Here is a 14,761-nt window from a genome sequence, read left to right on the forward strand (position 1 = left end):
CCTGCAACTTTATTCAATTTTTACTTTTTTCCCTCTTTTTATGTCTGCATCTGTGGCACATGGAAGCCTGGGCTAGGGGTCAAATCAGAGCTGCAGCCTCAGGCCTACTCCACAGCCACAGCAATGTTGGCTCCAAGCTGCATCCATGACATATGCCACAGCTTGCAGCAAGGCCAGATCCTTAACTCACTAAGAGAAGCCAGGGATCAAACCTGCATCCTCATGGACACTATGTTGGGTTCTTAATTCACTGAGCCACAATGGGAACTCCCTGTTCCATTTTTAAATTAGTTCCTACAGTTTGGGGATTTTTTTTTTTTTGTCTTTAAGATTTTATATATGTAAGATCATATCATCTGCAAACAGATAGTTTTACTTCTTATTTTCTGATTTGGATGCCTTTTGTTTCTCTGTCTTTACTAGTTGTTCTAGCTAGGGTTTTCTGTACTATAGTGATTAAGAGGAGTGAGAATGGGCACCCTTGTCTTGTTCCTGATATTAGAGGAAAAGATTGCAGTCTTTCTTCATGGAATATAATGGCTGTGGGTTTGTGATATGTAAATTTATTATGTTGAGGTATATTCCCCTCTATACTAAATTTGTTGAGGGTTGTTAATCATGAAAGGATGGTGTATTTTGTCAAATGCTTTTTCTGAATTTATTAAGATTATCATATAATTTTTATTTTTCATTCTGTTAATTTAGTGTACTGCATTTATTGAGTTGTATATGTTGAACCATCCTTGCATCCCAGGGATGAATCCCACTTGGTTGTAGTGTATAATCCCTTTACTGTAATGTTGAATTTGGTTTGCTAATTTTCTGTTGGGAATTTTTGCATCTGTAGTCATCAAGGATGTTCGTCTATAGTTTTCTTGAAGTGTCTTTGGCCTTGATGTTGGGATAATGCTGGTCTGGCAAAATAAGTTTGGAAGTATTCCCTCTACTTCAGTTTTTCAGAAAAGTTTGAGGATTGACATTAATTCTTTAAATGTTTGGTAGAATTTTATCAGTGAAGCCATCTGGTCTAGGGTTTTTATATTTGGAAATTTTTTACTACTGATTCAGTCTCCTTGTTATTGATTAATTCATATTGCCTGTTTCTTCTTGATTCAATCTGAACAAGTTGTATGTTTCTAGGAATTTATCCATCTCTTCCAGGTTATCCAACTTATTAGCATATTATTGTTCATAGTAGTCTCTTTTGAGTCTTTGTATTTCTGTAGAATCAGTTGTTAACTTCTCTTTAATTTCTGATTTTATTTGAGTCTTCTTTTTTTCTTACCTTTCTAGCTAAAGGTTTGTCAGGTTTGTATCTCTTTTTGAAAAACCAATTCTTGGTTTCATTGAGAGTTTTTTTTCCCATTGTTTTTCTGGTCTTAATTTCCATTCTGATCTTTGTCATTTTCTTCCTTCTGATATGTTTGGGCTTAGTTGGTTCTTTTTGTTTTCCTGGTTCCTTGAGGTTTAAAGTTAGGTAATTTACTTGAGAAGTCTCTATTTTCTTGATAAATACCTGTATCACCCTAATCCCCTTCCAGAACTGCTTTTGCAATATCCCATGGGTTTTGATATGTTGTGTTTCCATTTTCATTTGTTTTCAGATATATTTTTTTTCTTTGACTCATTTGTTGTTCAGGAATGTGTTCTTTAATTACTACCCATTTGTAGATTTTCCAGCTTTCCTCTTATTGATTTCTAATTTCATATCATTGTGGTCAGAAAAGATACTTGGTATAATTTCACTCTTTGTAAATATACTGAGACTTATTTTATGTTCTATCATATGGTCAATCCTAGAGAATGTCCCATGTGCACCTGACATGAATGTATATTCTGCTTCTATTGGATGGAATGTTCTATCAATGGGTGTTAGGTCTGTTTGGCCTAATGTATGAGTAAGGTACAGGGTTTCCTTCTTGATTTTCTGCCTGGACAATGTGTTCATTGCTGCAAGTAGAGTATTTAAGTCCTGTTTAAGTCCTTTAATTGTATTTTGTCTATTTCCCCCATCAAATATGTTAGTGTTTGCTTAATATATCTAGGTGCTCTGGTGTAACATGTGAATATATGTACAATTGTTGTGTTTTCTTGATAAATTTACCCCTTTATCATCATTATTGACCTTTATGTCTTGTTACCATTTTTGGCTTAAGGTCGCTTTCGTCTAAATATAGTGATTCCCACTTTGTTTTGGATTCCACTTATATGGAACATCTTTTTCTGTCCTGTCACTCTGAGCCTCTGTGTGTCCTTAAAACTGAAATAAGTCTCTTGTAGGCAGCACATATTTGGGTCTTGGTTTTTCACACATCCAGCCACTCTATGTCTTTTGATGGTGAATTCAACCCATTTACATTCAGAGTTTTTATTGGTATGTAAGAACTGAGTGATGCCATCCTATTTTTTTTCTCTGATGGTTTTGAATTTCCATTGTTTCTGTTTCCTATTTCTGCCTACCTTTGTAAATGGATGATTTTCCATTTTTTTTTAATAGTTATTTCCCCAATACTTTTTTCCTACTGTACAGCATGGTGACCCAGTTACACATACATGTACACATTCTATTTTCACACATTATCATGCTCCATCATAAGTCACTAGACATAGTTTCCAGTGCTACACAGCAGGATCTCATTGCTAATCCATTCCAAAGGCAATAGTTTGTATCTATTAACTCCAAGCTCCCCACCCACCCCACTCCCTCCCCCTCCCCCTTGGCAACAAGTCTATTCTGCAAGTCCATAATTTTCTGTGGAAAGGTTCATTGGTGCCTTATATTAGATTCCAGATATAAGTGACATCATATGGTATTTGTCTTTCTCTTTCTGACTTACTCCACCCAGTAGGAGAGTCTCTAGTTCCATCCATGTAGCCGCAGATGGCATTATTTCGTTCTTTTTTGTGTCTGAGTAGTATTCCATTGTGTATATATACCACATCTTCCTAATCCAGTTGTCTGTTTCCATGTCTTGGCTATTGTGAATAGAGCTGCAATGAACATGTGGGTGCATATGTCTTTTTTAAGGAAAGATTTGTCCGGATATATGCCCAAGAGTGGAATTGCTGGGTCATATGGTAGTTCCATGTACAGATTTCTAAGGTATCTCCATACTGATTTCCATAGTGGTTGTACCAGCTTACATTCCCACCAACAGTGCGAGAGAGTTCCCTTTTCTCCACACCCACTTCAGCATTTGTTATTTGTGGATTTATTAATGATGGCCATCTGACTGGTGTGAGGTGGTATCTTGTGGTAGTTTTGATTTGTATTTCTCTAATAATCAGGAATGTTGAGCATTTTTTCATGTGCTTGTTGGCCATCTGTATATCTTCCTTGAGAAAAATGTCACTTCAGGTCTTTTGCCCATTTTTCCATTGGGTTGTTGGCTTTTTTGCTGTTGAGTTGTATAAGTTGCTTGTATATTCTAGAGATTAAGCCCTTGTCAGCTGCATTATTTGAAACGATTTTCTCCCATTCTGTAAGCTGTCTTTTTGTTTTCTCTTTGTTTTCCTTTGCTGTGCAAAAGCTTGTCAGTTAGATTAGGTCCCATTGGTTTATTTTTGCTCTTATTTCTGTTGCTTTGGGAGACTGACCTGAGAAAATATTCATAAGGTTGGTGTCAGAGAATGTCTTGCCTATGTTCTCTTCTAGGAGTTAGATGTTGTCTTGTCTTATATTTAAGTCTTTCAGCCATTGTGAGTTTATTTTTGTGCATGGTGTGACAGTGTGTTCTAGTTTCATTGATTTGCATGCAGCTGTCCAGATTTCCCAGCAATACTTGCTGAAAAGACTGTCTTTTCCCCATTTTATGTTCTTGCCTCCTTTGTCAAAGATCAATTGACCATAGGTGTCTGAGTTTATTTCCGGGTTCTCTATTCTGTTCCATTGGTCTGCATGTCTGTTTTCGTACCAGTACCACACTGTCTTGATGACTGTGGCTTTGTAATATTGCCTGAAGTCTGGGAGAGTTATGCCTCCTGCTTGGTTTTTGTTCCTCAGAATTGCTTTGTCAATTCTGGGTCTTTTGTGGTTCCATATAAATTTTTGGATTGTTTGTTCTAGTTCTGTGAAAAAAATGTCCTGGGTAATTTGATAGGGATTGCATTGAATCTGTAGATTGCTTTTGGTAGCCATTTTTACAATATTAATTTTTGCAACCCAGGAGCATGGAATATCTTTCCATTTCTTTACATCTTCTTTAATTTCCTTGATTAATGTTTTATAGTTCTCAGCATATACGTCCTTTACCTCCTCGGTCAGGTGTATTCCCAGGTATTTGATTTTCTTGTGGTGCGATTTTGAAATGTATTTTTGTATTCCTTTTCTAATATTTCATTGTTAGTATACAGATATGCGACTGATTTCTGAATGTTAATCTTATATCCTACTACTTTACTGAATTTGTTGATCAGTTCAAGTAGTTTTTGGGTTGAGTCCTTAGGGTTTCTGTATATAGTATCATGTCATCTGCATACAGTGAAAGTTTCACCTCTTCTCTTCCTATTTGGATGCCTTTTATTTCTTTTGTTTGTCTGATTGCTGTGGCTAGGACTTCCAGTACTGTGTTGAATAACAGTGGTGAGAGTGGACATCCTTATCTTGTCCATATTTTAGTGGAAAGGCTTTCAGCTTTTCTCCATTAAGTATTATATTTTCTGTGGGTTTGTCATAAATGGCATTGTGGTATGCTCTGTTTTCCTTCACCTTTTTTTATCTACTCTGGGTTTTTTGGTTTGGGTTTACCATGAAGCTTATATAAGACATTGTATAAATAAAACAGTCCATTTCAAATTCCTAGCAACCTAACTTCAGTTGTCTACACAAGCTACCCCCTTTTATATTTTTGATGTCATTATCTACCTATTTTATATTATGTATTTAACAAATATAGTTACTATAGTTATTTTTAATATTCTTTTTCTTTGACCTTTGTACTTTGACCTTACCTAGAATTAGGTAGCTAACATACCATCCTATTACAGAATTAGAATTTTCTAAGTCTGGCTGTATATTTATCTTTTACCAGAATATTGTATACTTTAATATGTTTTCCTTTTACTGATTATCTCTTCATTTTAGCTTGAAATACACCTTTAAGCATTTCTTGCAGGGCACATCTAGTGGTGATGAACTCCCTCAGCTTTTGTCTGTCTTGGAAGGTCTCTTTCTCCTATGTATTTGAAAGCTAACTTTGCTAGATAGTTCTTGGGTGGCAATTTTTTCTTTTAACATTTAGAATATGTGATTATACTCTCTCCTGGACTATAGGGTTTCTGCTGAGAAATCTTCTGATAACCTAATGGGAGTTCCTTTGTTGATTGTATTCTTTTTTTCCCCTGCCTGTTTTTGGAATTCTTTTTTTAAAAGTTTTATTGAAGTATAGTTCTGCCGTGATAAGTTCTGCTGTACAACAAAATGATTCAGTTATATATATTCACACTTCCATTCTTTTTTGGATTATTTTTCTGTATATATTATCACAGAATATTGGGTAGAGTTCCCTGTGCTATACAGCAGGTCCCCGTTGGCCAGTGATTCCATATACCACAGTGCCTATGCCAATCCCAAACCCCCATTGCATCCCTCCCACAACCTGTCGCCTTTGGTAACCATAGTTTGTTTTCAAAGTCTGTGGTCTGTTTCTGTTCTCCAGATAGGCTCATTTGTATCCTTTTTTTATATTCCACACATAAATGATATCATATGATGTTTGTCTTTCTCTGAGTTACTTCACTTAGTATGATAATCTCTAGGTCCACCCATATTGCTGCAAATGGCATGATTTCATTCTTTCTTACACATACCACATCTTCTTTATTCATTCCTCTATTGATGAGCACTTAGGTTGTTTCCATCTCTTGGCTATTGTAAATAGTGCTGCAGGGAATATTGGGGGGGGGGCATGTATCTTTTCAAATTATTGCTTTCTCTGGATATATACCCAGGAGTGGGATTGCTGGATCATATGGTAGTTCTATTTTTAGTTTTTTGAGGAACCTCCATACTGTTTTCCACAGCGGTTGTACCAATTTACATTCCCACCAACAGTATAGAAGGGTTCCCTTTTCCCTACACCCTTTCTAGCATTAAGTAGACTTTTTGATGCTGGTCATTCTGACTGGTGTAAGGTGATATCTCCTTGTAGTTTTGATTTGCATTGCTCTAATAATTAGCAATGTTGAGCATCTTTTCATGTGTTTTTTGGCCATCTGTGTGCTTCTTTGGAGAAATGTCTGTTTAGACCTTCTGCCCACTTTTTTGATTGGGTTGGTTTTTTTTGATATTGAGTTGCATGTGTTGCTTGTATGTTTTGTAGATTAATCCCTGGTTGGTCACTTCATTTGCAAATATTTTCTCCCATTCTATAGGTTGTCTTTTTGTTGTGTTTATGATTTTTCTTTCCCATGTAAAAGCCTTTAAGTTTAATTAGGTCCCATTTGTTTATTTTTGATTTAATTTTCATTACTTTAGGCTGTGGATTCAGAAGATACTGCTGTAATTTATGTCAGAGAGTGTTTTGCCTATGCTTTCCTCTAAGAGCTTTCATTATGGCCTTTTCCTTTCCACCTAGAGAAGTTCATTTGTTGTAAAGCTGGTCTTGTGGTGCTGAAATCTCTTAGCTTTTGCTTGTCTATAAAACTTTTGGCTTCTCTGTCAAATCTCAACGAGAGCCTTGCTGGACGGAGTATTCTTAGTTGTTGGTTTTTTCCTTTCATTGCTGTAAGTATATTGTGCCACTCCCTTCTGGCCTGCAGATTTTCAGCTGTTTATCTCCACTTCACTTAGTTGTCCTTCTGGGGTTTGTCTTGTTCCTTTGTCTGGAATGCATTTCTCTGCCTTTTCATTTTATCTAGATGTTTGCAGGCTGCAAGGGTTGTAGCCTCTTTCACTTCTGGTATCTGCTCCCTGGTGGGTGAAGTTGACCCAGGGGTTTGTGGCAGGCTTCCTGATGTGAGAGACTGGGGCCTGCCCCCTTGCCAGTAGAGCTTAGTCTTGTCCCCCTGGTAGGCAGGCTGTGTCACTGGGTGTAATTAGAGGCAGCTGGGTACCTGGGAGGACTTAGGGCAGCCCATCTGCTGATGGATGGAGCTGTGTTACCACCCTGTTTGTTGTTTGGCCTGGGGCTTCTCAGCACTGGTGCTGGTGTGCTGTTGGGTGGGGCCGGATTTTTCCAAAAGGGCAGCCCCCAGGGGAGTTTACACTGATGATTATTCCCTGAGACCTCCACCTCCAGCCCCCACAGTGAGACACACCTGACCCCTGTATCCCAAGGAGACTCTCAAAGACACGGAGGTAGGTCTGGCCTAGATTCTTATGGAGTCTCTGCTTTGCCCTGGGACTTGGTGCCCATGAAACCTGTGTGCACCCTCCAAGAATGGAGTCTGTTTCCCCCAGTCCTGTGGCACTCCTAAGCTCAAGCCCTACTGGCCTCCAACACCAAATGCTCTGGAGGCGCCTTTTCTCAATGCCAGGCTTCCAGGCTGGGGAAACTGACGTGGGGTTTGGAACTCTCAGTGCTGTGGGAGAGCCTCTGCGATACAGTTATTTTCCATTTTGTGGGTCTCCCACCCAGTGGGCATGGTATTTCTTATATTGTGAAAGCAGCCCTCCTACCATCTCATTGTGGCTTCTTTGTCTTTGAGTGTAAGGTATCTTTTTTAGTAGCTTCCAGTCTATTTTGTCAGTGGTTGTTTGGCAGATAGTTGTGATTTTGATGTTTTTGTGAGAGGTGGTAAACTCAAGTCCTTCTCCCCCATCTTGTCTCAGAAATCTAATGTTTTTAGAATTTTTTTTTTGATGTTTGACGGTTTCATTATGTCTTAGAATAAATCTTGTTTGTATTGAGAAAACAGAGTGACCTATTAACTTTCTGAATTTGGATGTCCATTTCTCTCCCCAGCTTTGGGGAGTTCTTAGCTACTTCTTTAAATAAATTTTCTGCCCCCTTCTCCATCTCTTCTCTTTCTAGAATCCTGATTTTTCTAATGTTAGGTTTTTTTAATGGAATCCCTTAGATCACATAGGTTTTCTTCACTCTTTTTCATTCTTTTTTCTTTGTTCTTTAACTTGGGTATTTTGAAATCTTCTGACTCACTTATTCTTTCTTCCACTTGTTCTAGTCCAGTGCAGATGTTCTCCATAGTATTTTTCATTTCATTCCTTGAGCTCCTCAATTCCAGAATTTCTGCTTGTTTCTTTTTACAATTTCTATTTATTTGGTAAACAACTCATTTTGAACCTCTTTTTTTTTTTTCATCTTGTTGAATTGTCTGAGTTTTCTCATAGCTCATTGAGTTTCTTCAGAACAACTATTTCAAATTTAGGATTCCATGCCTTTGACCTCAGTTGTTGGAGAATTATTATTTTGCGATGATGACATGTTTTTTTTGTGCGTTCCTTGTAGTTTTATATTGCTTTTTTCCCCTTCACTTAAAGTCACAGATTCCACCTTTAATTTTTGCTTGTTGCCTTCAGACAGGGCACTCTCTTCATCAGTGGTATCATTACCTGAGGGTTATCTGCCTTTGTATGGATACACCTGTGCCACTCTTTTTGCTTCCTCTTGTGGCAGAATTCTTCAGCTTTTATGCCTCTTCTTGTTTTTAACACCTCACTATGGCTACTGGATACTTCTTTTGTTTTACAGAAGGTGGCTCAAATTTGTGGTTTCTCCCTGGCCCACAGATCTCAGCCTGTTTTCTGAGCATAATTCTTGTCTGCTGGAACTCTTGCCACAACACTCAGGACTATGCACAAGATTCTAGCCACAGATTTTGGGGTGGAGAGGGTGTGAATTTAGCACTCAGGGTTTGGGGGGGTGACTGTGGACCCCGTAGGGAGACCCCTAGGTATGGTACTCCCAGAAGCTCAAGGGGTTTGTTCCTTTAGTATTTTTATCTGCCTCTTTCCCAGTCTCCTTCTTTCTGTCAGTCATGGAGGTCCCCCCCCCTCAGTACTTGGGGCACTGCTGGAGAGAAGGTTTTACCAGCTGTGCCCTGCACCACTAGGGTAATTGGGCACTCACTCTCCGTTTCCCCCTGTGGGAGAGGTGGCTACCACCTTATAACTTGGCCCTATGCAGTGTTGCCTCACAGGGGTTGGGGCAACACTGGTAAAGTTCTTTCCGCCTGCAGTACTTCCAAATTCATTTGGTTTTGTCATCCCAATGGTGTGTTGGAATTTCCCCTTGGGAAAGCTGGATTTCTGCAATTTCCCCTTCTTGGTATCTGCCAAGGTCAGCAGTCTTCAGCTGTTTTCCCAACCATGGCAAGAAGGGTTGGGGGCAGGTTTGCTGCTCTCCCAGTTCCAGAGCCCACACCAAGGTCTGTCTGCATAATACCAGGTGCACAGGTGGGCAAGAGTCTTCACAGGTCCCTCTGCATATGGTGCCCTGCTCCCAGCTCAGGACGGGGAGCCTGAAGGGAGGAGGTCAGTCGTGAGATGAGGGCTGGGGGGCTGCTGGTGGAAGGCTGGCTGCCACCATGGCCACTGCTCTTTTGGCAGGGCCCAGCCAGGCCTGGCAGGGGTTTGGGGGAGGGGGCACAGCACCTGCCCTTACAGGGCTGAGGAAGGCCCAGCTCCAGTGTCCAAAGCTACAGGCATGTCCCACCAGTTCACACATTTCTAATTGAGAATCTGACGAGAGCCATCAGTGACCCCACCTCTGTGAACTCTGTCACTGGCCCTGTTGCCACTGATACATGTAATAGTCAACAAGCACACAGCTCCTGTTTGAATCTGTTTTACAGGAAAGGCACGTTCCATGCAGCAGACACCAGCATCCTTCTTCTTTCCACAAAGCAGGTGACTTAGCCACATCACTTAGGCAGCTTCCTAGACACGGTTGAATCTGGGAAGGTTGTTGTAAGCTTATAGCAGTGTTAAGATGCAGAGGGGCCCAGGGACAGGGTGAGAATCAGGCCCCACGGTCATGGCCCCTGTCTGTCTGTGTTGCAGCTGGTGAGCGACTTGTTGGAATTTTGCTTCTACACCTTCCGGGAGTCCCAGGCCCTGAAAGTGGAGTTCCCCGCGATGCTGGTGGAGATCATCAGTGACCAGCTGCCCAAGGTGGAGTCTGGGAACGCCAAGACCCTTTACTTTCACAGGAAGTGACGGGAGACGTCTCACCAGGAGAACTTTGCCTTAAGTTTCCCCGTGTTTATTCCACACCCACGAAGGACCCAAGAAATCCTATTTTTAACACATGAGGGGTGATCCCCACTTGTCCAGCAGTTTCTCAAGTTGAAAATCCTGCCGAGGGTTTGGAGGCAGGGCAAGCAGGGTGACGTGGACTTGGTGAGACCTGCGCAATCTGGAAGGTTCTTCCCTCTCCAAGCCCCAGCGCTTAAAAAACACGCTCCCGTTCCTCTGGATGAAAAGCCATATCTAGTCAATAACTCTCTTGATTTTGATACTTTAACAGATGGAGGTTTTAACTCTGCCGTGTAGTTTCTGGTATCGTTTGCTTGTTTTAAAAGGGTTCACGGACTAACGAACTTTTTCAAGCTCACCCCTGGTTTGCACATAAAACGTAGAGTTGATATGGGGCATTAATATTCTTTTGTTATTTAAAAAAAAAAAACAACAAAAAAAGAAAATATATACAGATTCCTGTTGTGTAATAACAGAGCACGGGGCGGGGACTGGTGGCCCCTGGGGGGGCAGGGGGCTCTGCCTCGCCCGTGTCTCTCTGCATCACTGGTATCCACACCCCCTTGCGTCCATTTCTTATTTAATTAGAATGGTAAGATGTTAAAACAAATGCCTTGGTTTCAATTTCTAGTATCTATTGTGTTGGCTTTACAAATAATTTTTGCAGTCTTTTGCTGTGCTGTACATTACTGTATGTATAAATTGTGAAGGACCTAAAAATAAGGTATAAGGAGCTTTTGTAAATGAGACACATACAAAAAAAAAAAAAAAAAAAACTTTAATGGTTAATAGGATGAATGGGAAAGTATTTTTGAAAGAATTCTATTTTGCTGGAGACTATTTAAGTACTATCTTTGTCTAAACAAGGTAAAAAATACTTTTTTTTTTGTAAAGTGTAATGTTCTGCATGCATCATGAACCGTTTACAGTGTATTTAAGAAAGGGAAAGCTGTGCCTTTTTTAGCTTCATATCTAATTTACCATTTTACAGTCTCTGTTGTAAATAACCACCCTTAAAACTTAACTCTTTGGTTGTCTTTAAGCCTTTCTACTTTTTCTGTACTTTCGTCCTTGGTCTCCCGCTCGGGGTGTTCGTGGGGCTTTGAGCACGTTTTCCAGCTTCTGCTTTCATCCTCCTTCCATCGGGGACAAGCGCTGTGATGCCTGCAGCTCCGGGAAGGCGTCATTGGACGACACAGCTGTCAGAGGATGTCCCGGAAGGGTTGCAGGTTTACGAAAGCTGCCTCTTTTCCATCAAGAAGCAGAATCAGCTTTAGGAGAGAGAGACTGGATCCTCGACGACTCAGAGAGCGTATATCCTCATCCCATTTCTGAAAATTGAATTTTCTCCTTCAGGGAGGAAAAAAAATTCCGTGCACTCTCTACGTCTGCAAAAGGTGAACTGTCCACTTCCGGTCTTGGAAGAGGGTGGTGGTGGGGGGGGGGGGTCCTACACTCCTGGAACCGGTCATGGGAACACATAGGTCTTGGCAAGAGGCACTGGGAAGATGCAAGTGGGCACGGTTCAGTCAGGACGGCGTGGAGACCGCACAATAATTAGAGGGTTTTTAGATTTTTAAAAGGTAGGTTTTAAAAATAAATTTTGTACGTCAACAGTTTTGGGGAAAAAAAAAAAAACTACAGATCATATAAGCAAGACAGTGGCACTTAAATTTTTAATTCACTAATCTGTTTGAAACTGATGCAATTTATGGCTTTCTCTCCAAATCACTTTTTTTTGGTGATTTTTCTGCCCCAAATCACAAATATCTTTGGGGAAGTTTAACAATATGATTGCACTAAATAAACTACTTTGAATAGAGTCCAAATTAATCTTGTAAAAGTGATGATAATCATCAGGTACTCAGTGAAATCGCATTATTTTCCAAAACCTAAAAGTTGTAGCTGCAGAAGCCCAAGGCCGGGAGATGGCAGCGTTGGGATCAACATTTTTCTCCAGGGTTCACCATGCAGGCAACATTACCCTGTCTTTCAGAAGACATCTGCCTTATGCAAGGGGAAACCTGTGAAAGCTGCACTCAGAGGGAGGAGTTTTTCTTACATAAGTTGCAATTTCAGGAATTTAATTTATAGGCAGATCTTTAAATACAGCCAACTTACATGCACAGCAATATGAAAGCCACATTTGGAAGGTGATCAATACACAGCATGCAGACTGGGAGCTTCTAAGAGAAGAAATGGCTTAACAAGAGCAGCTCTTAGCTCAGACTGACTTTTTATGAAATCGGAATTTCAACGCAACCAGGTTTGGGATGGAGACAGTCTGCATCAGCTTTTTGTATTAACAAAGTTACTGGCTCTTTGTGTGTCTCTGGGTAACTTTGCTTGATTAAACAGCAAAGCCATATTCTAAATTCACTGTTGAATGCCTGTCCCAGTCCAAATTGTCTGTCTGCTCTTATTTTTGTACCATATTGCTCTTAAAAAATAAATCTTGGTTTGGTACAATTCATAATTCACCAAAACGTCTTCATATAATTTAAAAAACACACTAAATTAGTTTAAAATGAAGCAATTTATATCTTTATGCAAAAACATATGTCTGTCTTTGCAAAGGACTGTAAGCAGATTACAATAAATCCTTTACTTTAATCACTTGTTGTTTTGGAAACCGTTCATTTGAACATCTATAGGAACACATGGATCTTGTGCCCTTTTAAATCTTGATTATATGTGCTCCTGTCTACATCCACGATGGCCCAAACACACATACACAGACACCTGCCCGCCTCCATGTTAGAAAGCCTTGTGTTAGCCATATATCCTTTATCCTCTTTGGGGACTGGTTAGCTATTTTGTCTCTTACTGCTAATATGTGGTTCACTGAAATATCCTATAACAATTTTATAGCAGTAGCTGCTACCAGTGTAGCTGTTGAACACTGTTTGTATATCGCCTCATTTATCTTTACAACCACATGGAAGCTTGTTCATTATACAGACTTTGAGACTCACCTGGGTAGACCAGATGCCCCATCTTATTCCCGGGTCTTCTTCCATGAAGTAGGGTCTTCTTCTTACCCCAGGTCCTTGTGGGCAATCAACTCAGTTCCCTGCCAGTCGTGAAGCATCTCACACTTTTTACAGGCTGCTCTCCTTGATCTCATGCATCAATACCACAAAAGAGCAGTAAGCAGTTAGCTCATTTTAAAACGAGAAAACATTTCCCCACAAGAGAAATTCATGCACATTTTTAATGTGTCCTTTAACCCAGGGATCAAACTAGAAGACTCTTTGAGAGTTAAACACAGCTTTGCTTGAACACAATGGATAAATTTCTAGAACACAACATAGCACTGAAACACAGCACAGGGAAAAAGCCACTTAAAAAACTTTACGCAATTTGTAAGACATTCATTGACACTGAAGTTAATTTTTTTTGGGGGGAGGGGGTCTTTTTTTGTCTTTTCTAGGGCCGTACCCACGGCATATGGAGGTTCCCAGGCTAGGGGTCTAATCAGAGCTGTAGCCACCAGCCTACACCACAGCCACAATATTGCAGGCTCTGAGCCACGTCTGCAGCCACAGCTCACAGCAATGCTGGATCTTTAACTCACTGAGTGAGGCCAGGGATCAAACCCGCAACCTCATGGTTCCTAGTAAGATTCGTTAACCACTGGGCCACGATGGGAACTCCACACTGAAGGTAATTTTACATCCTAAAATTTACACAGTCTGACTTATTAGGGAGCAGAGTTTGTCACAGAGTGCCCTGAACTTGAAACAAAAGCCATCGTGGGCTGCGAGTGCCGAGGCTGGCGGGCCCCACCAGTGTGCACTGTTGGTTAAAGTGGGTGCCCTTCCTGAATAGAGTAGGCTTGTTTTGGGGTCAAGGGTGACTATATTTTTAAGAATGTCTAAAAGCGCTCTCAGGGCCAAAGGATCCAGCTGCACGTTTAAGAATCTTTAGCTAAGAACTAAGTCTCTGCCCCTGAGACAGCCATCTGGCGTACACCTCAGCTGGGTTGGGTGGTCTGAGAAGGTTTTGTTCCATGTAGCCTCTCTTCCTCCAGCAGGCTAGCCTGGCCCTGTTTTCATGGTAGAAGCACTGCTTTAAGACTGGAGAACTATAGCACTCGCCAAGATTCTGATTGCATCGAGTTTGCTTCTATCCCAATGGCCAAAGCAAGTTGCAAGGTCAAGTCTAGACTTGGCATGGGAGGGCTCCACAGAAGGGCCTGGCTCCAGGGAGGGGTAAAATTTGGAGTCATTCAACCAATGCATGACTTACTTTTAGCTGTTTTTTTTCATAGACGTTATGTTGCCAAGACAGTGATTTCTAAGTTTTCCGTGGTCTGAAAAACCCATTTCTTTGGATCTTCATACCCTGGGCCAACATGGTCCAGAGAGGATCATGGTTCTTTTGAAAACTGGCTTGAACTGAGTCGGATCGTGCTCTGCCCACTTACGAGCTGTTCCACCTACAGTTTCCTCAGCTGCTAAACCCTCAAAGAAAGGAAAAATCCAGACACTAACACATGGTACTGAGTGGCTTCAAATCCCACGTACTTACTGCCCAAGTCTAGAGTGCAGGTCTCTCGTTGGGCAAAAACCAAAAGTCTGCCTTCCATCAAGTTGATCTTCT

The 14,761-nt window shown here is 40.7% G+C and overlaps 1 protein-coding gene across 1 annotated transcript in view; it reads left to right on the forward strand.

Annotated features, from left to right (window-relative positions):
* Window positions 1–12,769, forward strand: part of NR3C2 (nuclear receptor subfamily 3 group C member 2) — a 367,598-nt gene extending 354,829 nt beyond the window's left edge. Inside the window, 1 exon segment of the mRNA XM_047799634.1 lies at window positions 9,962–12,769. Coding sequence (XP_047655590.1) covers window positions 9,962–10,117 — 156 coding nt within the window. The 3' untranslated portion in view covers window positions 10,118–12,769.
* Window positions 12,770–14,761: the final 1,992 nt, after the last annotated feature.

Source organism: Phacochoerus africanus, chromosome 10 (genome assembly GCF_016906955.1).
Source record: "Phacochoerus africanus isolate WHEZ1 chromosome 10, ROS_Pafr_v1, whole genome shotgun sequence".
NCBI lineage: Eukaryota > Metazoa > Chordata > Mammalia > Artiodactyla > Suidae > Phacochoerus > Phacochoerus africanus.